This window comes from Neoarius graeffei, chromosome 15, assembly GCF_027579695.1.
Source record: "Neoarius graeffei isolate fNeoGra1 chromosome 15, fNeoGra1.pri, whole genome shotgun sequence".
Classification (NCBI taxonomy): Eukaryota; Metazoa; Chordata; class Actinopteri; order Siluriformes; family Ariidae; genus Neoarius; species Neoarius graeffei.
In genome coordinates, this window is record NC_083583.1 from 58,566,424 (window position 1) to 58,593,365 (window position 26,942).

General features: G+C 45.0%; 1 protein-coding gene across 1 annotated transcript in view; it reads left to right on the plus strand.

Annotated features, from left to right (window-relative positions):
- Nucleotides 1-4,225: 4,225 nt before the first annotated feature.
- The window catches only part of gpr179 (G protein-coupled receptor 179), a 33,825-nt gene continuing 11,108 nt past the window's right edge, over nucleotides 4,226-26,942 (plus strand). Inside the window, exons 1-4 of the mRNA XM_060940684.1 lie at nucleotides 4,226-5,121; nucleotides 6,032-6,140; nucleotides 23,643-23,751; nucleotides 23,858-24,069. Coding sequence (XP_060796667.1) covers nucleotides 4,226-5,121; nucleotides 6,032-6,140; nucleotides 23,643-23,751; nucleotides 23,858-24,069 — 1,326 coding nt within the window. The remainder of the gene's footprint in view (nucleotides 5,122-6,031; nucleotides 6,141-23,642; nucleotides 23,752-23,857; nucleotides 24,070-26,942) is intronic.

Sequence of the window (26,942 nt, forward strand, 5' to 3'; positions counted from 1 at the left end):
ACTGCATGTCTTTGGATTGTGGGGGAAACCGGAGCACCCGGAGGAAACCCACGCAGACACGGGGAGAACATGCAAACTCCATACAGAAAGGCCCCCTGGGTTCAAACCTGGAACCTTTTTGCTGTGAGGCGACCGCGCTAACCACTACACCACCGTGCCACCCAGGAAAATACAATAAGTGGAGAGAGGATAAATATTGGGTCCATGAATGTTTGCATGAAACACCCTACAACTGTGGTTAGACGATGCTTGGAAAGATTTTATGTGCATTAAATGGTGTTTGGTGAAACATCTTAATAAGCCGGGGAGTAATAGGGAATATAGAAAATAACTTAGGCCTACTATTTACACAGTTTACCTTGTTGATATCATTTTAGACATTGATGTCAATATTTATTAACCATTTGTTATATTGTTACTGCAAGAATCGGCCTAAATTGTCAAATGTTAATGTTGTAAGGGCAGCAAACCTGTTCCTGGATGACAATGTCCCCGCGCACAAAGCTAGTCCCAATGAGACATGATTTGCTGAGATTAGAGTAGAAGAATTCAAGTGTCCTGCACAGATCCCTGACCTCAACCCCACTGAACACCTTTGGGATGAACTGGAACTCCAAATGGGCGGCACGGTGGTGTCGTGGTTAGCTTAGCACTGTTGTCTCACAGCAGGAAGGTTTTGGGTTCAAGGCCAGTGGCTGACAGGGGCCTTTCTGTGTGGAGTTTGCATGTTCTCCCCGTGTCTGTGTGGGTTTCCTCATGGTGCTCTGGTTTCCCCCACAGTCCAAAGACATGCGATTAGGTTAACATGGGCTGAAGTGCCCTTGAGCAAGGCACCTAACCCCCCTGGGCGCTGTAGCATGGCTGCCCACTGCTCTGGGTATGTATGTGTGCTCATTGCTCACTTGTGTGTGTTCACTGCTTCAGATGGGTTAAATGCAGAGGAGACATTTCACTGTGCTTGAGTGTACATGTGATAAAGTGTGTTCTTTCTTTCTGTCTAACTTACATGTTAATTGTGGTTTTCTCTTGTGATTTTTACCAATCTGTTTATATTGAATTTTAGAACAGATGGATCGTGCTAATACAATGTTAGAATATTTTGATGAATTTGGACAAGACATTATGAAGCCCTGTTTTTGAAATTTCATTTAAGTATGCTACAATTAAATAGTGTTTTAATGTCATGCAGAGGTGGCACTGTGGTGTAGTGGTTAGCACTGTCACCTCACAGCAAGAAGGTTCTGGGTTCGAGCCCCGTGGCCGACGGGGGCCTTTCTGTGCGGAGTTTGCATGTTCTCCCCATGTCCGCGTGGGTTTCCTCCGGGTGCTCCGGTTTCCCCCACAGTCCAAAGACATGCAGGTTAGGTTAACTGGTGACTCTAAATTGACCGTAGGTGTGAATGTGAATGGTTGTCTGTGTCTATGTGTCAGCCCTGTGATGACCTGGTGACTTGTCCAGGGTGTACCCTGCCTTTCGCCCGTAGTCAGCTGGGATAGGCTCCAGCTTGCCTGCGACCCTGTAGAACAGGATAAAGCGGCTAGAGATAATGAGATGAGATGAGACAATTAAATAGTGTTTTAATGTCATGCAGAGGCGGCACGGTGGTGTAGTGGTTAGCACTGTCACCTCACAGCAAGAAGGTTCTGGGTTCGAGCCCAGTGGCCGACAGGGGCCTTTCTGTGTGGAGTTTGCATGTTCTCCCTGTGTCTGCGTGGGTTTCCTCCGGTTTCCCCCACAGTCCAAAGACATGCAGGTTAGGCTAATTAGTGGCTCTAAATTGACCGTAGGTGTGAATGTGAACGGTTGTTCGTCTCTATGTGTCAGCCTTGTGATGACCTGGCGACTTGTCCAGGGTGTACTCCGCCTCCTGCCCATAGTCAGCTGGGATAGGCTCCAGCTTTCCCATGACCCTGCACAGGATAAGCGGCTACGGATAATGGATGGATGGATGTCATCCAGGGTGAAAGTAAAGGCTGAAATCAATGAAAAAATACATCCCAAATTCTCAAATATTTTGCACCATGTTGTTAAAATGTGTTTTTGTCAGTCAAAAGGGTAAGCCATGCTTCTTAATAATACAGCATAAATATTTTACTTCATATGATGGTACTCAGTACGCTGAGGATTTCAGAAATGTATCATGTGTTTGTGTGTTTGGTTGATATGGCAAAAAATCTTAGACAATGTTGAAAATCAAAAACTGTCCCAATATATCTGACTTCACCCAAACATTCATTCTCGGCACATGTTCTGGAAACATCGCTATAAATGGGATAAATGGGAGATACTAACATATTTGACTGGAACTCCGCACCACACAGCTACAATTAAAATATTTCAGAAGAGTTTGTGATGAGGGTGGCACGGTGGTGTAGTGGTTAGCGCTGTCGCCTCACAGCAAGAAGGTCCGGGTTCGAGCCCTGTGGCCGGCGAGGGCCTTTCTGTGCGGAGTTTGCATGTTGTCCGCGTGGGTTTCCTCCAGATGCTCCAGTTTCCCCCACAGTCCAAAGACAAGCAGGTTAGGTTAACTGGCGACTCTAAATTGACTGTAGGTGTGAGTGTGAATGGCTGTCTGTGTGTCAGCCCTGTGATGACCTGGCGACTTGTCCAGGGTGTACCCCGCCTTTCGCCTGTAGTCAGCTGGGATAGGCTCCAGCTTGCCTGCGACCCTGTAGAACAGGATAAAGAAGCTAGAGATAATGAGATGAGATGAGGTTGTGATGATACATATCTCATCTCATCTCATTATCTCTAGCCGCTTTATCCTGTTCTACAGGGTCGCAGGCAAGCTGGAGCCTATCCCAGCTGACTACGGGCGAAAGGCGGGGTACACCCTGGACAAGTTGCCAGGTCATCACAGGGCTGACACATAGACACAGACAACCATTCACACTCACATTCACACCTACGGTCAATTTAGAGTCACCAGTTAACCTAACCTGCATGTCTTTGGACTGTGGGGGAAACCGGAGCACCCGGAGGAAACCCACGCGGACACGGGGAGAACATGCAAACTCCGCACAGAAAGGCCCTCGCTGGCCCCGGGGCTCGAACCCAGGACCTTCTTGCTGTGAGGCGACAGCGCTAACCACTACACCACCGTGCCGCCATGATACATATCATTGTTTTGTTTTTTTTTCCACATTTGAAAATACTTCTAATCTGTAAATGTAATTTCTCATCAGTCAGCTTTGATACCTTCATATGTGGCTTGAGGTTATATGCCTCCTGCAATATCCATGAGGACCAGATGATGTTGCTGTAATCCAACAGTTCTCTCTGGAGGCTAAGAACAACAAACATGGTTTATACATTTTCAGGTGTGATACACAGAGATACAGCATGACTGCTTCATGGTTAGGAGCGAGCGAGAGAGAGAGTAATATTCTTTGGTTTTAGTTCATTTGTTCATTCTCACTGAAACAAAAAACAATCCCGTGTTACAAGTGTGGCGGTACTTTCCTCTAGATGTGCAGCCAACCTTTTATTTACAGAAACAGTTAGATCTTGGCATCAGAGAAACACATATACAAACACACTGACCACCATAAAAGACCCCTCAATCTGTAGAGTGCTGAGTTAATCCAGAGCGTGATGAGCTTCGGCTCCATGCTGTAATAATCAGGATTACCCTCCAAATCACTTGTCTACTCACACACATAGCACAACTCTAATATTCACAGATGTATCTGTTTCATCACCCTCACTACTAGGGAGAGATCTGAGTGATAGAGTGAGATGTAGAGGAGTTCCAGATCAAATGAGTACTGGGGGACTTTACACTCCTGTCTGTGATACTGTCTCTGTGTCCTACCGTAGCCTCCTCAACGGTTGGCTGTTTTTTTGTACTCATCACATCTGTGCACCACTGGAGCAACAGATGTTGCAGCTTCTTCATTTCTGCTGGCTTCATCCAGGATTCCGAGAGTGGACAATTCTCATATATTTTTAAAATCATATCTATGGCAGGAAGTTACATTGCATGTTCGTGTACCTATGTAAAAGAGGACCACTGATAACAGTAAAGAAAGGTGCAGCCTCTCCAATACCACCTACAACTGCTACAGCTTTGCTACCTCTATGCCTGAGAGTAGGAACCTCAAAGACCAGAAACAGGTGAGCAACTCCTGATCAGCACCAGCCGGGCAGGTTTCCAAAGGTCTTTCTTTTTTTTTCAAGAAAAATTGCAGCGAGTGTAGCAGAGAGATGTGGATCTGTATGAAAATGAGCTTTCCAGACAAACTGCTGATCCTGCTCCTCCTTTCTTCCCTGGTCTCTGCCCAGCTCAGACATAATTTCAGTTCCAGGTCTTCTTCCATCCAGGAACCCACTCCATCAATCTCCAACACAAGCTCTACAGTAGAAGAGGAGCTTGCTGGCAGTATACAGCCTCCCAGTGTGAGCCAAAAACCTCAAGAAGAGGAAAAACAAGATTGGTCTGTGCCTGAAAATTACCTCTATACCGGTGATGCCTCTCTCCTGAGTTCTTCAAGCTGCCGGGATTCTTTCCAGCTGACTGCTCAGCATGGTGCTATGCCACAAGACATCAAGGCCCTCCTCTACCAGCCTACACTGTCCTTGACTAACACTGTGAACTTCCTCAACCTTATCTTTCAGGCAAGTGAACTGAGGGAGACCAGCATAAGGGAGGACATAGAGTGGTACCATGCGTTGGTCCGGTCCATGCTTGTTGGTGAAAGGCCTAGCCTGGTGAGACATGCTCTGCTAAGCTTTGATGCTGATCCTACAGCACCTCAACCACAGCTCGTACTCTGGGCGTCCAAGGGCTCATCTCAGGACATCTACCTACAGGACCTCACATTAGCCTGGGACAAACTTCACTTATTGCCCCATGGCCTTGATCAGAGCTGGTTCACCTTACTGAAGTCCAACAGCCTATCCTTTTCTAGCCTGTCTAAACAGGTCCTGCTCAATGACCTCAGCACCCTGGACACACCCAAGTGGGCACACGGGGGCACCTATGTAACTAATAGCAGTGGACTGCAGTGGGGTGAGGCTCCATTCTTGGAATGTAAGGAAGGGCATTTCCTGCCTGGGTGGCTACTTACACTTTCCATGCCTTTTTATGGGCTGAAACCAGACCTCAGTCCTGAGTTCAGGTCAGTCACGGTTCTGTCTCATTCTTCTAAGACCCTACACCCTCAGAATAATCTCACACCCTTAAATGTTCTTTGGCTTGTCTGTTTTTTGTGGGACCCCTTAAAGGTTTTATATAGAACCCTAAAGCAGTGTTTCCTTATTAGAAAGGGTTGCAAGTAGAACTCCTTTGCACTAAGAACAGTTAACTGTTTATAGAACCATCGAACCCTTTTGTGTGGTGTTGGTTCTAATGTTATTCAAAGTGAATAGATCACTGGTGCTGAAGATGTCTTGAATTTTAAAAAATAAGCTGCAATCAAGGGTGGCACGGTGGTGTAGTGGTTAGCGCTGTTGCCTCACAGCAAGAAGGTCCTGGGTTCGAGCCCCGGGGCTGGCGAGGGCCTTTCTGTGTGGAGTTTGCATGTTCTCCCCGTGTCCACGTGGGTTTCCTCCGGGTACTCCAGTTTCCCCCACAGTCCAAAGACATGCAGGTTAGGTTAACTGGTGACTCTAAATTGACCGTAGGTGTGAATGTGAGTGTGAATGGTTGTCTGTGTCTATGTGTCAGCCCTGTGATGACCTGGCGACTTGTCCAGGGTGTACCCCGCCTTTCGCCCGTAGTCAGCTGGGATAGGCTCCAGCTTGCCTGCGACCCTGTAGAAGGATAAAGCAGCTAGAGATAATGAGATGAGATGAAGCTGCAATCAAAACGCAAAATGACTAAAACTTACCATTCCTTTATCAAATTCTTAATTAATGATTTAATTAGTTGACTCACCTAATTAACTCTTAGTTAATCAGACCAAACACTATTTTCTTTCCCTTCCTTCAGTTGGACGTAACATCCTTACAACATAGCTATCAGTTACAGGCAAAGCCTGAGCTCACAATACAACACCTGTCTTTCTGTGTTTTTGGTTCTGTTGCTAGAGGTGTGATCCGTGTAGATGTGAATATCCAGGATTTTGATGTAAACCAGTGTGCCACTGGGGACTTTTGGTTTGCTGACACACATCAGTGTAACCGTACCAGCATGGAGGTAAAAATTCTCTGCAATCACCAATCAACATGATTAACACACAGTCAATTTAAGGAGGTCCAGTGGTGTAGGGGCAGGGCACACAAGTGTTTTAATTTAATTATCATGCAATTCGACTAAGAAAATGTATAAATGTACAAAAAGCATAATTGTCCAGCTGGCTTTTTTTTCTTTTCATGCTATTTAGAATTTAAAAAGGCATTTTAAAATGTTTAAACATTGAATTGTTATTACAATTATTCCACTTCTAATTGCGTTATATTTAATTTCCTACATTTCCAATAGTTTAGGCGTTTAGGTTTTGGTTTTAGTTTACCATAATAACTCGCATTTCAAGTGGGTCTGTCATTGTCCATACTGGGTTTTTTTTTCCAGCAGATATAATGCTCATGCATAGGAATGTTGTATATACACTCGCCGGCCACTTTAACAGGAACTTGTTCTTGATTCTAAGATTCCTGTTCTTGGCTGCAGGAGTGGAACCCAATGTGGTCTTCTGGTGTTGCATGCTGAGATGCTTTTCTGCTCACCACGGCTGTAAAGAGTTGCTATGAGTTAATATATCCTTCCTGGCAGCTCGAACCAATTTGTGTCAAGTTTCCCAAAAGCATCGCAGCACAAAGATCATCGTTAATTGGTAGAGCAAGAAGCACAATGAACACTCTCTCTCTTAGTTAAGATGCTCTTAGTGTTAAGAGGCTTTTGAAACCCACTGCTGGCCATTTTCCTCTGACCTCGCTTATCAGCAAGACGTTTCCACCCACAGAACTGTCACTCACTCAGTGTTTTTTGTTTTTTGGCACCATTCTGTGTAAACTCTAGAGAGTGTTGTTTGTGTGTGAAAACCCCAGGAGATCAGCAGTTTCTGAAATACTCAAACGAGTCCATCTGGCTCAAACCAACACCCATGCCACAGTGAAAGAAAGTCACACTTTGAGACCACAATTTTTCCCATTCTGCTGTTTGAAGCGAACATTAACTTAAGCTCTTGATTTGTATCTGCATGATTTGATGCGTTGTGCTGCTCTGAAGGGATTGGCTGATTAGATAACTGCATAAAAGAGCAGGTGGATGGGTGTTCCTAATAAAGTGGCCGGTGAGCGTATATGCGTTCTTGTAAACAATTTTAAATACAACATCTTTTGAGCATCGAATATAACGTCATGTTATTATGTTATATACAACTCATAATAGCTTCCGATTAACAGGATTTAAAAAGAGTAAATCAATAATATGTTGGGATTTCAGGGGTTAAAATATCAAAACCTCACCACAGAAAATCCAGTAGTTTAGTACGACACTCCATATACAATCAGAGTAAGCAGAAGACACTTTCTCACCTGCCTCCTTAACTTATTGTGTTTTGTACAACATTGACATTTTCACTGAGACTTTGGGTTTGCTTTGTATTTCTCGCTACAGCACTTATAGCATAACCTTTTTCTTTTATCAGGCGCTCTTTCACTCTTTCTCTCCCCATCTGTCTCTGTCGCACTCATTTAAAGAGCTTTGTGCTGGGTGGTACAGGGATAATCTAGGGGATTAATTCAGTATAAATCCAGTGATGTCAACATTATTTTCCCCAACCCACTTGAGTCGAACAAGAAAAAGTAGTGTCATATACAGTTGTGGTCAGAAGTTTACATACAATGACATGAATGTCATCTCGGACATGAATGTCATGGCAATCTTTGGGCTTTCAGTAATTTCTTTGAATTGTTCTTTTTCTGGAGCAGAATGACTGTACAGAATACAGCTTTAATAAAAAAACACTAGAATTTGGTGAACAAGTTTTAAGTTTCTTTGGGTTTTCTGAAATCAACACAGGGTCAAAATTATACATACAGGGTCGAAATTATACATATAGCACACCTAATATTTGGGTAAAATGTCTCTTCAGAAGATTCACCTTGACCAAATATTTTTGTTTACCATGAACAAGCTTCTGGCAGAATTCTGGTTGGATATTTCACGACTCTTCATGGTAGAATTGGTAGAGTTCAATTAATTTTTTTTTTCTTGGCATGGACTCTGCTTATAAGCACAGTTCATAGATTTTCAATAGGGTTGAAGTCAGGACTTGTTTTAAGCTTAATGTTAGCCTGCTTTATCCTCCGCAACCAGCTCTGATGCGTGCTTGGGTTCATTGTCCTGTTTTAAGTCCCAAGTCGTGTTCAAGTTTCTGATGGTTTATGCTGAAGAATTCTGAGGTAGTCCTCCATCTTCATTATTCCATCCACTTTGTGCAATGAACCAGTTCCACTGGCAGCAAAACAGCCCCAGAGGATGATGATCCTACCACCACCACCAGCTGGTACAGTGTCCTTCTGTACATGGTGGTCATTGTGGCCAAACAACTCAATCTTTGTCTCATCTGACCATACAGCTTTCCTCCAGACGGCTTTTTTTCTTTGTCCGTGTGGTCAGCTTCAAACTTTAGTTAAGCTTGAAGGTGTCAATTTTGGAGCAGGGGGTTATTTCTTGGATAGCAGCCTCTTAGTCCATGGTGATCTGAACTGTAGACAGTGATCCATCAGCTTCCAGTTCATGGCAGGGCTGTGCCATGGTGGTTCCCAGGTTGTTCCTGACCATCCAAACCAATTTCCTTTCAGCTGAGGATGACAGTTTGGGTTTTCTTGAAGGAAAGTGGCTTGGCAAAGTGACTACACCTCACAATAACTTGGAGACAATTGTTTGAACTGATCTTGGAATTTTCAGTTGTTTAGAAATGGCTCCAAGAGACATTCCGGAGTTTTGTGTATCTGCGATTCTCTTTCTCAGATCTGCACTGAGCTCCTTGGACTTTCCCATTTTACTGTGTTTTGGTCAATCCAATGAGTGCTGTAAACAAACCCTTTTTATGAAGGCACAGAGAAGCTACCAGCTGTAGTCAATCATGATCACTAACAGGAAGTTAAGAGACCTCGGCCTTGGCAAGATAAGAGACATTTTTGAAGTTTCAGCACCTCTGAATTAATAATCTAAGTGAGCGTATGTAAATTTTTGACCCTGTATGTATAATTTTGACTCTGTGTTGATTTCAGAAAACCCAAAGAAAATTAAGACTTGTGCACCAAATTCTAGTGTTTTTTTATTAAAGATGTATGCTGTACAATCATTCTGCTCCAGAAAAAGAACAGTTCAAAGAAATGACTGAAAGCCCAAATATTGCCATGACATTCATATCCAAGATGACATTCATGTCACTGTATGTAAACTTCTGACCACAACTGTATATTTAGATGTCCTAGTAGGGCAAACACTGGGATTTCTGGGGAAAAAGACACACAGCACAATGTTATTTTGGTTTAGTACTCCAACACACTAAATTTGAAATAAAATTATGATTATGAAGTTACAATGTAGAATTAAAAACTGTAGCACAAACTGCTGAAAAAGTTAATGCTGGCTGAAACAGAAAGGTGTCAGCGTTAACTTTTTCAGCAGGTTATCCTACAGTAGCTCTTCTGTGGGATTGGCTCATATGGGCTAGCCTTCGTGCCCCCTGTGAATCAATGAGCCTTCGGCACCCATGACCCTGTCGCTGGTTCACCGGTTGTCCTTCCTTGGACCAATTTTGGGAGGTACTAACCCCTGCACACCGGGAACACCCCACAAGATGTGCTCAGACCTAGTCATCTAGCCATCACAATCTGGCCGTCGTCAAAGTCGCTCAGATCCTTACGCTTTCCCATTTTTCCTGCTTCCAACACATCAACTTCAAGAACTGACTGTTCTCTTGCTACTGAATATATCCCACCCCTTGACAGGTGCCACTGTAATGAGATAATCAAAATGTTTTTCACTTCACCTGTGTTTTTAATTTTATGGCTGATTGGTGTATGTATGAGCTCAAGCTAGTGTAAGAGGATTATGGAAACTTTGCAATCACAACTTTGCATTAAATGTACAGTATTTCAGGTCTGTAAATAATAGAGAGTTTATTGGATTTTTTATGGAACACAAAATAAGTGAGTTGGGGGTTAGAGTTTCCTGGAAAAGAGCCTTTAAAATAGGCATTAGCGATCCATTTAGATTAGCACAGCTTTTCTGATACAAGGGCTTTTCAATGCTGATGAGTCCGTTTATGTAATTACAACAGAGCTCTCTCACACACACACACACACACACAAAATGTGTTGAAGCAGTTGGTCACTCTATTTTCCCGATTAAAGCAGGACACAGATATAAAAGTCTTTTTTCCCCCCAAACATTGTTTATTAAGTTTCACAAAAAAAATACAATTGTGTCACCAGTACCTTACAAAAAGTATAACAGAATATATATATATATATATATATATATATATATATATATATATATATATATACACTGTATATACTAGTGCATCTCAAAAAATTAGAATATTGTGAAAAAAGTTCAATATTTTCCATCAGTTATTTAAGAAAGTGAAAATGTTATATATTATAGACTCATTACACATAAACTAAATTGTTTCAAGCATTTTTCTATTTTAATCAGTATGGCATACAGTACAAAAACATTTAAAAAATCATCTCAAAATATTAGAATATTTCATTTCGAGTTTAAGTAAAACAGTATGAACACAGTGTATCTCTCGGTCTAGTTCAGTACACACAACCACAATCATGGGGAAGACTGCTGACTTGACTGTTGTCCAGAAGATGATCACTGATGCCCTCCACAAGGAGGGTAAGCCACAAAAGGTCATTGCTGAAAAGGGTGGCTGGAAAAGGTGCACAAGCAACAGGGATGGCTGCAGTCTTGAGAGGATTGTCAAGAAAAGTTGATTCAAGAACTTGAGTGAGCTTCACAAGGAGTGGACTGAGGCTGGTGTCAGTATATCAAGACCCATCACAAACAGACATCTTCAAGAAAGGGGATACAACTTTCGCATTCCTAATGTCAAGCTACTCCTGAGCCAGAGACAATGTCAGAAATGTCTTATCTGGGCTAAGGAGAGAAAGAAATGGACTGCTGCTCAGTGGTCCAAAGTGCCTGTTAGGCTTTTGCTGGGAATCGAACCCGGATCGCTGGTGTAGTGATCCAGCAAACCCCCACTAGGCCACCAGGGGAATGACTTAAGTACAGAGGCGTGAGGCGAAAGTAGAGTATCAAAAAAACCAGTTTATTTACAATATATACACTATATACAATCCAGGGCAAAAAACAAAAAGTATAATCCAAAGGTTCAAAGTCCAAAAAATGAGAAAAGAGGCCAAATGCAAAACACTCAGAAGATCCAAAAAGGTAGTACAAAGTCCAAAGAAAAGAAAAGGCAAAATGCAAAACGCTCAGAAGATCCAAAAGGGTAGAACAAATCCAAAGAAAACAAAATACAAAAAAATACAAGCGCATAAGCAAGGTACACAGGAAAGAGAAAACAAACCATAGGTAGCACAAAGACTCCTTGACTAGGGACCAAACTGAGGGAGTACATCAGTGGCGGCTGGTAGTCTTTCAAACAGGGGAGGCTGGTCAGTTACGATATTTCCAGATTTTAAAAGAAAATACATCAATTTTGCCCATACTCTCGCCTCTGATCTGGCTGATTGTTGGCAGGGTCACAAACTGTGAAATAACAGGTTCTTTTGGCCCATTAGCCTACTGTCCAATATACATGACGGTGGTGTTGGGGGGGTATATTTTAACATTTTATATTTTAAAATTGTGGCATGTTGTTTAAAAATTAATTATTGAAAGCAGCTCTTTGTCAGGAACCTCAGCAGTAGAGCTGGGTGCCACACATTTCATTCAATGACACTTTCCCTATATTTTACTTATTTTGACTGAGAAATGTTTTATTGACAATTTTGATAACCCTTCACTTTTAATCCAGGTCTGTAGTGTGAAATGTTCTCGGCTGTGTTTTTGTTTAAAAATGTTTTCCAAATTGTAGCTGTGTTTAATTCATATCCAGAGAAATATATATTCCAATATAATATACTCAGCATAAACATTTTAAATAGATTCTATATTTTTGGTCCATCCATGACATATTACTAAAGTAGCCTATTTACTGTTGTTGATGTGGGTCACTTGCTGTTAGCCAATTCACTTTCTCGTACCAGGAGAGCTGAAAGGAACGAGTATTATTCCCTACCTTTTTCACCAAGTCAATTTGAGGCGTTGGTCTACCCTGCTCTTTAATTTTAATTTTTTCCTCGAAAGGAAGACTGTCAAATGGCTTCGCCAAAATTAAATCAGCAATGCTTGGCATCCGTGCGCAGCTTTCTTGCTAGCTGACTAGCCCCCTCAAGTTCAAGTTCAGTCACTCAAATAAACAACATTTCTGGAACTAAGATAGTAAACTTGACAACACTATATTTACACTTTATTTACAATGAAAATATATACAAACTAAAAAAGCTGGTAGAAACCGTATGTAATGAATGAAATCGAAATGTAAGCTGATCTCTTACAATACACCACAGCACTTGCAAATCCGCATGGGACTGAACTGAGATTCACCGCTGCCTGTCTATAGTTGAAACGAGCTGTCAGTCAAAGAAAATATCTGGCCGCTTTCACCAATCACCAGTCTCCTCGCGGAAACTGCCATGTCCCTCCCATGTGAGGCTGGGAGTCCGTAGGCGGGTGTTTTCACAGTATTTGTCCAATAACCGTCTTGCATTTTGAGATTGAAAAGCGCAGAGCTCCCAAATGCCATTGAAGTCCACTGAGGCTGGGCTGCATCGCGCTGTCAGGGGGAAAAACTCACGCACACATTAAAGTAATAACGGAATGATTTCGCACTGTAGTTGGGTTGAGCACATATATTTCTATGATTCTGGATCTGAAATAGCAATGTTATAAGGTCGGCTATAACATAAGCCTAGCACAATTCATCCTACAGGATGTTCGTCATTTTTAGAGGAGGCTGAGCCTCCCTCGTTGTCTTAGAGCAATCGCCCGTGGAGTATATATACACAAAACTAAATGGGAAACAGGTGACACTGATGAGGACAAACAGGCAATCAACACAAACACAAAACACAGGAACAGTGGCGGCCTCTAGAGGCCAAAACAAACAAGACAAGATAAGGAAATAACAGCGGCCTCTAGAGGCCAAAACAGTCCCAGTCCTAACAGTCCTCTTTTCAGATGAAAGTACATTTTGCATTTAATTTGGAAATCACGGTTCTGGAGTCTGGAGGAAGAGTGGAGAGGCACTGAATCCAAGGTGTTTGAAGCCCAGTGTGAAGTTTCCACAGTCTGTGATGATTTGGGGTGCCATGTCATCTGCTGGTGTTGGTCCACTGTATTTTATCAAGTCCAAAGTCTTCACAGCCATCTACCAGGAGATTTTAGAGCACTTCATGCTTCCATCTGCTGACGAGCTTTTTGGACATGCTGATTTCCTTTTCCAGCAGGACTTAGCACCTACCCACAGTGCCAAAACTACTACCAAATGGTTTGCTGACCATGATATTACTGTGTTTGATTGGCCAGCCAACTTGCCTGACCTGAACCCCATAGAGAATCTATGGGGTATTGTCAAGAGGAAGATGAGAAACACCCGACCCAAAAATACAGATACACTGAAGGCCACTATCAAAGCAACCTGGGCTTCAATAACACCTCAGCAGTGCCACAGACTGATCACCTCCATGCCACACCGCACTGATACAGTAATTCATGGTAAAGGAGCCCCAACCAAGTACTGAGTGTATAAATGAATATACTTTTCAGAAGTTGGACATTTCTGTATTGTAAATCCTTTTTTTGATTGATCTTAGGGAATATTCTAATAATTTGAGATACTGGATTTCTGATTTTCATGAGCTATAAGCCATAATCATCAAAATTAAAACAAAAAAGGCTTTAAATATTTCACTTTACATGTAATGAATATAGAATATATGAAAGTTTACCTTTTTGAATTAAATTATGAAAAAAGGAGCTTTTTCATGGTATTCTAATTTTTTGAGTGTGGCAGCAGGGGCGTGGTCAAGCGCCAGTCCGTGACGGGAGGGCGGAGTCAGGGAAGGTGAGTGGCAGAATCACTACACCTGACGGCAATTAACCTGTGTTTGTGTGTCTTCCCAGTAACCGCGCCCTATTTAAGGAGGCAGAGGGAGAGCTTCCCCGGACGAGACTACAGTGTGTGTGTCTGTCTCTGTCTCTGATTGCTATTTGAATTGTCTACTGAAAAGTGCGGCAATAAAGCCTCCGTTGAATCCTGATCTCTGTCCTGCCGTCCTCTGTGCTCCACCCACCCATAGGGAACTTACTACAGTGGTGCCGAAACCCGGGACAGTGGAGCACCAACCCAGCAGCCCCATGGAATCCTCCCCGTTCGCCGACCTGGTCCACGCCCTCGCCACGGCTCAGCAAAGCCAGCACCAGGTGCTCGTCACACTCCGAAAGGAACAAGAGCGGCGCTTTGAAGCCCTGGTGCTGGCCCAGCAGGAAGATCGTGAGGCGTTCCGGCATCTCCTCGCGTCGGCGGGGTCCACCAGCGCTCCGGCCGCGGGCCCGTCCCCCCCCACTGTCACCAAGATGGGCCCGCAGGACGACCCCGAGGCGTTCCTCACGTTGTTTGAACAGGTTGCCGAAGCCTCGGGGTGGCCGATGGAGCAGCGCGCGGCGCGCCTCCTCCCCCTGCTATCGGGAGAGGCACAGCTGGCCGCGCTACAGCTCCCCGCCGACCGCCGGCTGGCCTACGCGGACCTCCGCCGGGCCGTCCTCCAGCGCGTGGGGCGCACACCGGAACAACAGCGCCAGCGCTTCCACGCGCTGCGTTTGGAGGAAGTCGGCCGGCCGTTCACGTTCGGCCAGCAGCTCCGGGACGCCTGCTGGCGGTGGTTGAGGGCCAACGATCGCGACGCCGAGGGAATCGTCGACCAGGTGGTACTGGAACAGTTCATTGCCCGCCTACCAGCAGAAACCGCGGAGTGGGTCCAGTGCCACCGCCCGGCGTCGCTGGATCAGGCAGTCGGGCTGGCGGAGGATCATTTGGCGGCTGTTCCGGCGGCAGGACAGCCGAAGACGTCAACCCTTCTCTCCTCTTCTCTCTCTCTCTCCCCTTCCTTCTGTGTCCCGTCCTCGCCCCATTCCCCCACCGCGGAGACGGGGGCCGGCTCCACCCCAGCCGGCCCGCCGCACCCGTGGTGCCCTCCCGTTTCTCCCTTCTGTGTCTGTCTCTCCCCCCCCCTCAGGTGAGTGAGCCCCAGAGCACCGGTGCAGAGGGAAAGCCCGGGCCGGTTTGCTGGTGCTGCGGGGAGCCGGGCCACCTGCAACAACAATGCACAGCAATGGAAGTGGGCGCGGTGGTACGGATCCCCGACGCGCCAGAGGCCGCCCTCGATCGGGCCGGAGCGTATCGCATACCGGTGAGTGTCCAAGGGGCTACATATCAGGCGTTGGTGGATTCTGGTTGCAATCAGACCTCAATCCGCCAAAGCCTGGTTCAAGACGAGGCATTGGGGGGAGCACAGGGGGTGAAGGTGTTGTGTGTGCACGGGGATGTTCACAGCTACCCTTTGGTGTCGGTCCACATATTTTTTAGAGGGGAAAATTTTATAGTGAAGGCGGCGGTTAATCCTCACCTTACCCACTCTTTAATTTTGGGGACTGATTGGCCGGGATTTCGGGGTTTAATGACGCGCCTAGTAAAGAGTGGGTCCTGCCATTTGACAGGGGGAGGTCCCGGTGTCGCTTTGGCAGGAGTAGCTGTCGCAGAGCCGTCTACGTCATCTTCGCGTCCGAGTGAGGAGCCGCCGGCTCCTCCTCTCTCTATTGGGGAATCCCTCGCGGATTTCCCATTAGAACAATCGCGAGACGAGACTCTGCGGCATGCGTTTGACCAAGTGAGAGTAATCAATGGTCAAACGCTCCAGCCGAACGCCACCCCATCCTTCCCCTACTTCGCGATTATGAAGGATAGATTATACCGAGTGACACAGAACACTCAAACTAAAGAGCGAGTCACACAGCTGTTAATTCCGAAGAGCCACCGGGAATTGGTATTCCAGGCGGCTCACTTTAATACCATGGCTGGACACTTAGGGCAGGATAAAACACTAGCCCGAATAATGGCTCGATTCTATTGGCCGGGGATTCGCGGCGATGTCCGTAGGTGGTGTACGGCATGCCGCGAATGCTAGTTAGTAAATCCAGCGGCCATTCCAAAAGCGCCTTTGCACCCTCTTCCGTTAATCGAGACCCCGTTCGAGAGAATTGGGATGGATCTCGTCGGGCCATTAGATCGGTCAGCACGAGGGTACCGCTTTATATTAGTTCTGGTGGACTATGCAACACGATACCCGGAAGCAGTGCCTCTGCGCAATATCTCAGCACGCAGTATTGCGGAGGCACTCTTCCGCGTCATCTCCCGAGTTGGAATCCCAAAAGAGATTCTGACTGATCAAGGCACCTCGTTTATGTCACATACACTGAACGAACTGTATGGGTTGTTGGGGATTAAGCCGATCCGCACCAGTGTGTATCACCCACAAACGGACGGTTTAGTAGAACGGTTCAACCGCACCCTCAAAAATATTATTAAAAAATTCGTGAGTGAGGATGCACGTAATTGGGATAAGTGGCTCGAACCCTTGCTGTTCTCAGTGCGAGAGGTCCCCCAAGCCTCCACGGGGTTCTCCCCGTTCGAATTATTATATGGGCGTAAGCCATGCGGCATCCTAGATGTGCTGCGGGAAAATTGGGAGGAGGGACCTTCACAAAGCAAAAACGAAATTCAGTACGTTATGGACCTGCGCGCAAAACTCCACACGCTCACCCACCTAACTCAGGAGAATTTGCAGCAGGCCCAGGAACGGCAAGCCCGCCTGTACAACAAGGGTACGCGCCTTAGAGAGTTCACTCCGGGAGATAAGGTACTCGTACTGTTGCCCACGTCGAGCTCCAAATTGATCGCCAAGTGGCAAGGACCCTTTGAGGTCACACGGTGAGTCGGGGACGTCGACTATGAGGTGAGGCGAACGGACAGGGGTGGGGCGCTACAGATTTACCATCTCAATCTGCTTAAACTCTGGAATGAGGAGGTCCCCGTGGCGTTGGTGTCGGTAGTTCCAGAGAAGGCGGAGCTGGGGCCGGAGGTTCAAAAAGGGACATTGGCATCACGTACCTCTCCGGTCCCCTGTGGAGACCACCTCTCCCCGACCCAACTCACGGAGGTCGCCCAGTTGCAGACTGAGTTTTCGGATGTGTTCTCGCCCCTGCCCGGTCGCACTAACCTCATAGAGCACCACATAGAGACGCCCCCGGGGGTGGTAGTGCGTAGCCGCCCTTACAGGCTACCCAAACACAAAAAAAAGGTGGTTCAGGAAGAACTTCAGACCATGCTTGAAATGGGCATCGTCGAGGAGTCCCACAGTGACTGGAGCAGCCCAGTGGTCTTGGTACCCAAGGCCGACGGGTCGGTCCGGTTCTGTGTGGACTATAGAAAAGTCAACGCGGTGTCTAAATTCGACACGTACCCAATGCCTCGTATTGACGAGCTGCTCGATCGACTAGGCACGGCTCGCTTTTATTCGACACTGGATTTGACGAAGGGATATTGGCAGATCCCCTTGACTCCATTATCCCGGGAAAAAACGGCCTTTTCCACACTGTTCGGCTTGCACCAATTCGTCACACTTCCTTTTGGGCTGTTTGGGGCACCTGCTACGTTTCAGCGGCTGATGGACAGGGTCCTCCGCCCCCACGCCACCTATGCGGCCGCATACCTGGATGATATAATCATTTATAGTAACAACTGGCAGCGGCAGTTACAACACCTGAGGGCTGTCCTTAGGTCGCTGAGGCGAGCGGGTCTCACTGCCAACCCGAAGAAGTGTGCGATTGGGCGGGTGGAAGCACGGTATCTGGGCTTCCACTTGGGCAACGGGCAGGTGCGTCCCCAAATTAACAAGACAGCAGCAATTGCGGCCTGCCCGAGGCCCAAGACCAAAAAGGGGGTGAGACAGTTCCTGGGGCTGGCTGGCTACTATCGTAGGTTTATACCTAATTATTCGGATGTCGCCAGCCCGCTGACTGATCTCACTAAAAAGGGGGCACCAGATCCAGTCCAGTGGACGGAGCAGTGCCAGTGGGCTTTCTCTGAGGTAAAGGCTGCACTGTGTGGGGGGCCACTATTACACTCCCCTGACTTTTCTTTCCCTTTTGTGTTGCAGACCGACGCGTCGGACAGAGGGCTGGGGGCGGTGTTGTCCCAGGAGGTGGAGGGGGAGGACCGCCCCATCCTGTACATCAGCAGGAAGCTGTCGGTGCGTGAGGGGCGCTACAGCACCATAGAAAAAGAATGTCTAGCGATCAAGTGGGCGGTCCTCGCCCTCCGTTACTACCTGCTGGGGCGCCCTTTCACCCTCTGTTTGGACCATGCGCCCCTCCAGTAGCTCCACCGCATGAAAGATGCCAACGCGCGGATCACCCGTTGGTATCTGGCACTCCAACCCTTCAATTTCAAGGTGGTCCACAGGCCGGGGGCACAGATGGTCGTGGCGGACTTCCTCTCCCGTCAAGGGGGGGGGGAGTTGGCTGCAGGCCGGACAGCCACCCGGCCTGAGTCGGGCGGTGGGGGTATGTGGCAGCGGGGGCGTGGTCAAGCGCCGGTCTGTGACGGGAGGGCGGAGTCAGGGAAGGTGAGTGGCAGAATCACTACACCTGACGGCAATTAACCTGTGTTTGTGTGTCTTCCCAGTAACCGCGCCCTATTTAAGGAGGCAGAGGGAGAGCAGAGGGAGAGCTTCCCTGGACGAGACTACAGTGTGTGTGTCTGTCTCTGTCTCTGATTGCTATTTGAATTGTCTACTGAAAAGTGCAGCAATAAAGCCTCCGTTGAATCCTGATCTCTGTCCTGCCGTCCTCTGTGCTCCACCCACCCATAGGGAACTTACTACATTGAGATGCACCAGTATATACTGCAGAAGAGTGACTACTATCTAAGAAAGTAAGCACACAAAAAAGCACAAAAAAGAAATGAAAAGAAAAGAAAAAAAACATCAGTCAGCAAACAGTAGCGTCACTACTAGGCAATAAGTTAATACAGCAACAGTAGAATAGCACCGAGCCAAATATTGATTCCAGTATAAACTATAAAAAAGTGCATCAGTCTGGGATAAATGGGAAATTTATTAGCTTTATAAACTGAAAAAATGAACCCCATATTTTCTGGAATTTACCAGCAGAGCTACTCAGTGAAAGTGGAAGTTTTTCTAATTTAAGAAAGTAGAGAATGTCTCGAACCCAATGAATGTGAGAGGGTGGTACCTGTGACTTCCATTTTATTACTATAAGCCTTCTGGCCAAAAAAGTGGTAAACGCCAGGAAGTCTTTTTTTAACTGCTGAGAGAGATGGTAACAAAGGAAAGACTCTAAACAATGCGGCAAAAGCATCAGGCTCAACCTTTTCCCCACTAATTGCAGAAATTATACTCAAAATTTCTGTTCAATATTTATGCAAAGATGGGCAAAGCCAGAGCATGTGTATAAGATCCGCAGGTGAATGCTGACATCTATTACATGCAGAGGACACCCCATTGTAAAACTTAGACAAACGTGCATTAGTATAATAGGTGCGATGAACCAGTTTACATTGAATAAGGCCATGCCTTACGCAAATAGAAGACTTATGAACCCGTTTTAAAATCTCAGCCCACGTTTCCTCTGGTATTGCCTCCCCCAGATCATTCTCCCATAACATCTTAATGGGATTCAAAGAGTCCGGACGTAAAACATAGATTAAGTTATAAATATGTGAGATTGAGCCTTTTAAGGTTGGGAATGGCGTCAGAAACCTATCTAGAACAGAATCGTCAGGTGGGTGGTGAAACATGGGAAACGTGTTATGAGCAAAGCTACGGACCTACAAATATCTAAAGAAATGTTGCTTAGGAAGTGAAAATTTGTCAGACAATTGCTGAAAAGAGGCAAAAACATTATCAATATACAAGTCTTTAAAGGTATTAATGCCAAGCCTTTCCCATTTTAAAAAGACACTATCCGTCAGAGAAGGAGGAAAAACATGATTGGCGGCTAGAGGAGCATAGGAAGAAAATGACTGTAGGCCAAAGTAGCGCTTGAACTGAACCCAGATTCTACGAGAAGTTTTAACGATTACATTCTTAGTATAGGGAGAAGTGGAAGAATGAATAGGAGAGTGTACCAGGTTTAGCAGAGTTAGAAATCTATGATAAGCCGTGCTGGAGGAGGTTGAAAGGCCTCGTATTGAAGCCAGTATTTAAAAATCCTTATATTGGAGGCCCAATAATAAAATCTAAAATTAGGCAGCACCATTCCTCCAAGTGGTTTGGGCCTGTGTAAATACTGCATACGCATTCTAGGAACCTTCTTATTCCAAATAAGAAGGTTCCTAGAATGTACAAACTCCAGGATCAAACTGTCCATTTTGTGGAAGAAAGTCTGAGGGAGAAAGAGAGGTATACATTGGAACAGATAGGAAAAGCTCGGGAGAATATTCATTTTGACCGTGTTAATTCATGCAACTAAAGAAAAATTAAGAACAGACCAGCGATCAAAATCTTCCTTAAATCGGGTCAACAAAGGGACAAAATTTGCTTTATAAAGATCCTCAAATTTTTAAGGACACAGATATGTCTTAAGTAGGAAATAAATATGTGGTTACATGGGAAAACCCTTCCTGAACTGAAATCATGAAAAAAAAGTGAAAAGGAAGGAAATTGCTTCAATTAGGCTTATATCCACTTTGATAAGGCATGTAACCAGCCAACAACTCGAATCATGATATTGACTGTTTGAGGAAATCATATTTAGGTAGCAAGGTTTTAGACACCTCGAGGCAGAACGACTGCATTTCCCACCACATTTGTGAAACTAGCTCCTTACCCAACTTTATCTAAGCAAGATTAAGAAGTAACTAAAACTTTTGTTTTAGTGAAATATATTTATGGTAGCGTTCTAGTCGAGTCACTAAACCTTGAGTCTGAGTCCAGTCTCGAGTCCCCAGTGTTCAAGTCCAAGTCATTAAAAAAAATTTCTAGTTGAGTCCAAGTTGAGTCCACTATTGATTCAAATTGAGTCTGAGTCGAGTCCAACACTCCAACCGTACCATTTGATGGTGGCTGTTTCAGCGCCATTAACATGAGTTTGTTCCTGAACATGACATATGACAGAGCATTTTTTAAGGATTTTCCACTAGGAGACCAACTGGTCTGGGCAATACAATCACAGGCACCAGAGTCCATGCGGCTGCACCGCTGCGGCATATTCTGTGATGCAAACTGCCGCATTACGAATCCTCGTTTCAGCCAGCATAATATCAACATAGTTAATGCAGTGTTTTCCTTGTTAAATGTATACTTACATGGTACTTGGTTAATTAATTGCAACTGATTGAACCAAATGATAAGACATAACTTGGTTTAAAATTTGGTCTCCCAGTGAAGCTGGTTTGGCATTGACTAGGAGACCAAATCTGGCCACTGGGAGACCATTTGGTCTCCCAGTAACTGTTAAAAAATGCTCTGATGTATGAACAGGTGAATGTGCTTCTCTTTGTCAGGGAGTGTGAAGTATTCTGTCAGAGATGGTTGGGAGATGGATGTAAGTGCAGAACAGGGGCGATTTCTCAGAGACAACAAGGGAAGCCGAGCTTCCCCTAAAATTCTCTCCCCAAACTGCGGCATCTACGACGTTGAATTCTCATTAAAACAATAACTTGCATAACATAATATATGCCCAAGATTGTATTTACGTTCATAACTATCCTGTAACTTATTTGAGTGATGTCTGACGAACTTGCAGTTCGCTACGAGAATCACCTTTGCTGCCAGGCTGTAACCAGCGTTGCCAGATACTGCTGACGTTTTCCAGGCAAAATATGTTCAAAACCCACCAAAATGCACTTAAAACCACCCAATCTGGCAACACTGGCTGTAACCTTTCTTATTTCAATGGGCTCTATGGCTGGCAGCCGGGTATCCGTTGCAGTCTATGAGAGGGCTCTGAACAGCCAATTTCGGCTAGTTGTTATTGGTTAAAATCGACAAAATCGTCACTTCCAGGGAAGCCGGGCTTCTCTGGGACTAAACGAGACAGTGGGAGGGACAAGAAGCCGGGCTGATGAAGGATTATTGGAGGTAGTGTTTGAAAGACATGAGGAGGGCGGGCTCTGTACTTCGGCGTCGGCGAGGAACACGGAAGTATGATCAGTCAGTCCTCAGCGGATGTCGAGAAAGTGTAGTCGTGTGCCAAAGTGCTGTCCAACTTTCTTTTCATATAAACGTTTCTTCTCATTGATGTCTCTGTACATTACTCTGTAAATAAATGTAAATATTACTCGTTGTGCTCCGTTAACTTTCATCCATTCTATCAGTTTGATCATTCGTGAATTCACTCGTTTATTTCATTTGTAGTTCAATCTGGTTGTAGGCTAGCTTGAGCCTTATTGGGATCTGCAGTGCTAGCTGCTAACAGAAATTGGTGAAGTCTCTGGAAAGCACAACCAGCTGGTATGACAGGGTCACAGACCATTTTCTGGAAAAGGAGCGGAGGGCAGAATTTGTGCATAAATAGTGTGCATCATATAATGTTCATGAATCTGAAGTGTGTATATTGTTCAGTAATGTTAAGAGAATGGTGGGCTCTGTGTTATAGGTTATACCTGGGTATAATATTCAAGGTTCTGTGTGTTGCATAGCCTACCTGGTTATGAATTTTCAGACTGTGTTACAGAAGATGTTCAAGAATGTGTTGCACAGCTGGGTGTTGTGTTAAAGACTCTGTGTTGCATATCAGGGTATGATGTTCAAGGCTCTTCATTGAATAGCCAGTGATTTTTGGATGTTTGATATTTTTGATTAAGGATATGAGGCACTAGCCTGGCAAGCCAGACTATAACATGAAATGTACAAGCAAAAATACTTTCTGCCACTAGGTAGGGTTGTCTAGTTCACTATGCTAATGGGGCACACCTTTCTATGCTTTGATATCCGGCCTACAGGTTTTACGATGAATGCGTAAAATGGGCTTCCCCTGTTTTAAAAACCAGCAGCCGCCACTGGTGCAGAAGGTGTGTTTATTAATCCAAGTGAAGACGGTAACCAATCCAGAACGGCAGGCAAAATCGTAAAACAGTGAAACGGGCGATAGGTCGAGCAAACAGGCTATCGTAGACTCGGCAGAATCAAAGACGAGAAACAGGAAATCAGGGATCAGGAAACCAAACAAGGAAATAAGGCTTGGTAATGTGTCAGTAACGCAACTCAATACTTTGCAAAGTAAGTGTGTTTTCACAGTTTTTATATACAGTGGATATAAAAAGTGTACACACCCCGTTAAAATGATAGTTTTTTCTGATGTAAAAAAATGAGACCATGATAAATAATTTCAAAACTTTTCCCACCTTTAATGTGACCTATAACATGTACAATTCAATTGAAAAACAAACAAATCTGTTAGGGGGGAAAACATTAAAAAAAAAAGTACAATAAGCTAGTTGCATAAGTGTGCACATCCATGTTGGTTTCTGGTTCTGTCACCATCTTGCTGTCTCTTTGCTTTTCCTCTACTTAGTGTGAGCCGATTCCTGGGCAAGGGTTTCGTTTTGGCCAGTACTGCTGCCGATGTAAAGAAGGATACTACAGCCTGACAACAGTCACAAATAACCAGTGTACAGCTTTTTGTCCAAACTATACAGTAGAATAATTATTAACCAACAATAAAATAACCAAATGTTCTGCTGCTACTTCAGTTTTACTCTGTACTCTGATTCTGTGTTGGTGAAACAGTGGATGATGGTTCGAGTAGTACTCAGGGGTGTTACCCTATGATTCCTGTGTGTGTGCCCTGCTGGCCGGGCTGTAAGCAGTGTCAGGATGGTTCCCCATGTTGGGTTCAGGAGGACTGGAACCTGAGAACAGTGCTACTAATTGTGCATGGTTTCTTCATGGCACTTGTGCTTATCAGCATGCTGAGAGTGTACCAATGCCGGAAGACAAGGGTGAGTAATCAGAAGTGAGCTGTCGTTCTTTTTTTTTTCTGTTGTTGCACTATATATGCAAAAGTATGTGGACACCTGACCATCACACCCAAATGTGGTTCTTCTCCAAACTCTTGCCACACAGCTGGAAGCACACAGTTGTATAGAATGTCATTGTATACTGTAACACTGCCCTTCACTGGAACTAAAGGGCCCAAGTATGTTCCATAAAGTTTAGAGACACCTAAGCACAGGGGTGTCAGAAGCATTTTTAATGTGGGGGGGCCACACTGGTGGGGGGTCTGGGGGTCCTCCCCCAGAAGATTTTTAATTAATTAGATGCCATTTCTGGGGCGGCACGGTGGTGTAGTGGTTAGCGCTGTCGCCTCACAGCAAGAAGGTCTGGGTTTGAGCCCCGTGGCTGGCGAGGGCCTTTCTGTGCGGAGTTTGCATGTTCTCCCCGTGTCCGCATGGGTTTCCTCGGGTGCTCCGGTTTCCCCCACAGTCCAAAGACATGCAGGTTAGGTTAACTGGTGACTCTAAATTGACCGTAGGTGTGAATGTGAGTGTGAATGGTTGTCTGTGTCTATGTGTCAGCCCTGTGATGACCTGGCGACTTGTCCAGGGTGTACCCCGCCTTTCGCCCGTAGTCAGCTGGGAAAGGCTCCAGCTTGCCTGCGACCCTGTAGAACAGGATAAAGTGGCTACAGATAATGAGATGAAATGAGATGCCATTTCCTGCATTCTGGTGTATTTTAACAGGTTGTTAAACACCTAATTTTACCTACAAAAGTCACTTAATTCAATGACTATTTTAGAGACTCAACAATAAGTCCTCAATCAACTAGTCCATATGTTAATCAGCCTGTTTTTAAACCCACCGCTCTGCCTAAGATAATGAGATGAATGTGACAATTTATCACCAACAATGACTTTATGGGTGCATTTTACTTTTTATTTTGTGTTTCCTTTTTTATTTAGTTTTAGATGTAACACAACATGCCACTGTGCCAAGCAATAGTGACACTCAACTGTATGCTTAAAAATAAGAATATTCATAATTTCACACAATGAACAGGCATGACATGGCATCATGCAAACTTCATAATACAAAATCACACTGTGTCAAGCAACGGTGACATAAAAAATAACTTCACACAATGAACAGGTGCAATTTTGTTCACCACCAACAGTGACTTTAGTGGGTGCATTTTACTTTTTTCCGATTTAGTGATATAACAAAAATGGCATGGCATCATGCAGTCTTCATAACACAAAATTACACTGGGTCAAGCAACGACACATAAAAGAGAACTTCACACAATGAACAAGTGCAGTTTTGTCAACCTACATGCAATGGTGGTACTACAGTAGCATTTACAGATTAGTATAACAAATAGATTTATAGATATAACTCCTTCTTATATTGGTGCCACCACAATTTCTACCACTTCATAACTTTTATCCCCCTTTCCTTCACAATCCACCTGGAATAACATCCATCTCTCTCCATCGCTTTCCTTTCTACTGTTCCTTCCCCATACACTGATTTCCCATCTTACTTTCCAGAAAACTGCCAAAGACCAGACAAAACAAGGAATCAATAAATATCAGAGCAGACTTGACCTCATTCTTGGCATTACAGTAAGGCAGGCCTACTGGGTTTGAATTAAATGATAGCTAACATTAAGCTAGCTGATACGTCTCCTAACATTGACTAGCCAGCTAACTGCACTAGCATTTCCATTGGGACAAAAAAACCCTGTCCTGTGGGGAAATTTTGACTGATTTTCCGCTTCTTTGTAAAGAATGTCCTTATGTCCATTGTGTCTGGGGAGGGAGCAAATACTGCAAACAATTCATCATCAACCAAGAATACCCCATTAGGCTAAGCTTATTTCATTGTTTAGTTGAACATTAATTTAACGTGGCCTCGGGTTAATTTTGAGGGCAGATAACAAAAGAATAAGGTTTTAGCAAAAGCTAGACATTGTGAGATGGCGATGGGCTGACGTCACCTCCTCCACTTTCGAGCAGCTGCACCAACATGTCTCTGCTCGTGCTGAGATTCACTCACACACGATGAGTTGTTGTCGGTAACGCCCGGAAAACCCAGAGTGGATTTTCAGTGGTCTGTGTATTCTCTTATTGATCAAGTGGAATGGATTCTTTCACGAAGCAATAGAAACGGCGCTGGGTGAACTAATATTTTATGTTAAATGTGGGGGGGTCCAAACGAAGAATTATGAAATGTGAGGGGGACACGCCCCCTTCACATTCAATGGTAGCGACGCCCATGCCTAAGCATCATATTCATGTGTGTCTTGATGTAGTCCCTCTTTCCTGTTATAATAACCTCCAATCTTCTGGGAAGGCTTTCCACTAGATTTTGGAACATCCTGTGGGGATTTGTGTTCATTCTTCCACAAGAACATTAATGAAGTCAAGCACTGATGTCAGGTGAGGAGGTTTGGGGTGCATTTGGAGTTCCAGTTCATCCATCCATTCATCCATCATCTGCAGCCACTTATCCTGTGCAGGGTTGCAGGCAAACTGGAGCCTAACGCAGCTGACTATGGGCAAAAGGCGGGGTACACCCTGGACAAGTCACCAGGTCATCGCAGGGCTGACACATAGAGATAAACAACCATTCACACTCACATTCACACCTACGGTCAATTTAGAGCCACCAATTAGCCTATTTAGCATGTCTTTGGACTGTGGGGGAAACCGGAACACCCGGAGGAAACCCACACAGACACTGGGAGAACATGCAAACTCCACACAGAAAGGCCCCCTTTGGCCACTGGGCTCGAACCCAGGACCTTCTTGCTGTAACGTGACAGTGCTAACCACTACACCACCATGCCACCCATTTGGAGTTACAGTTCATC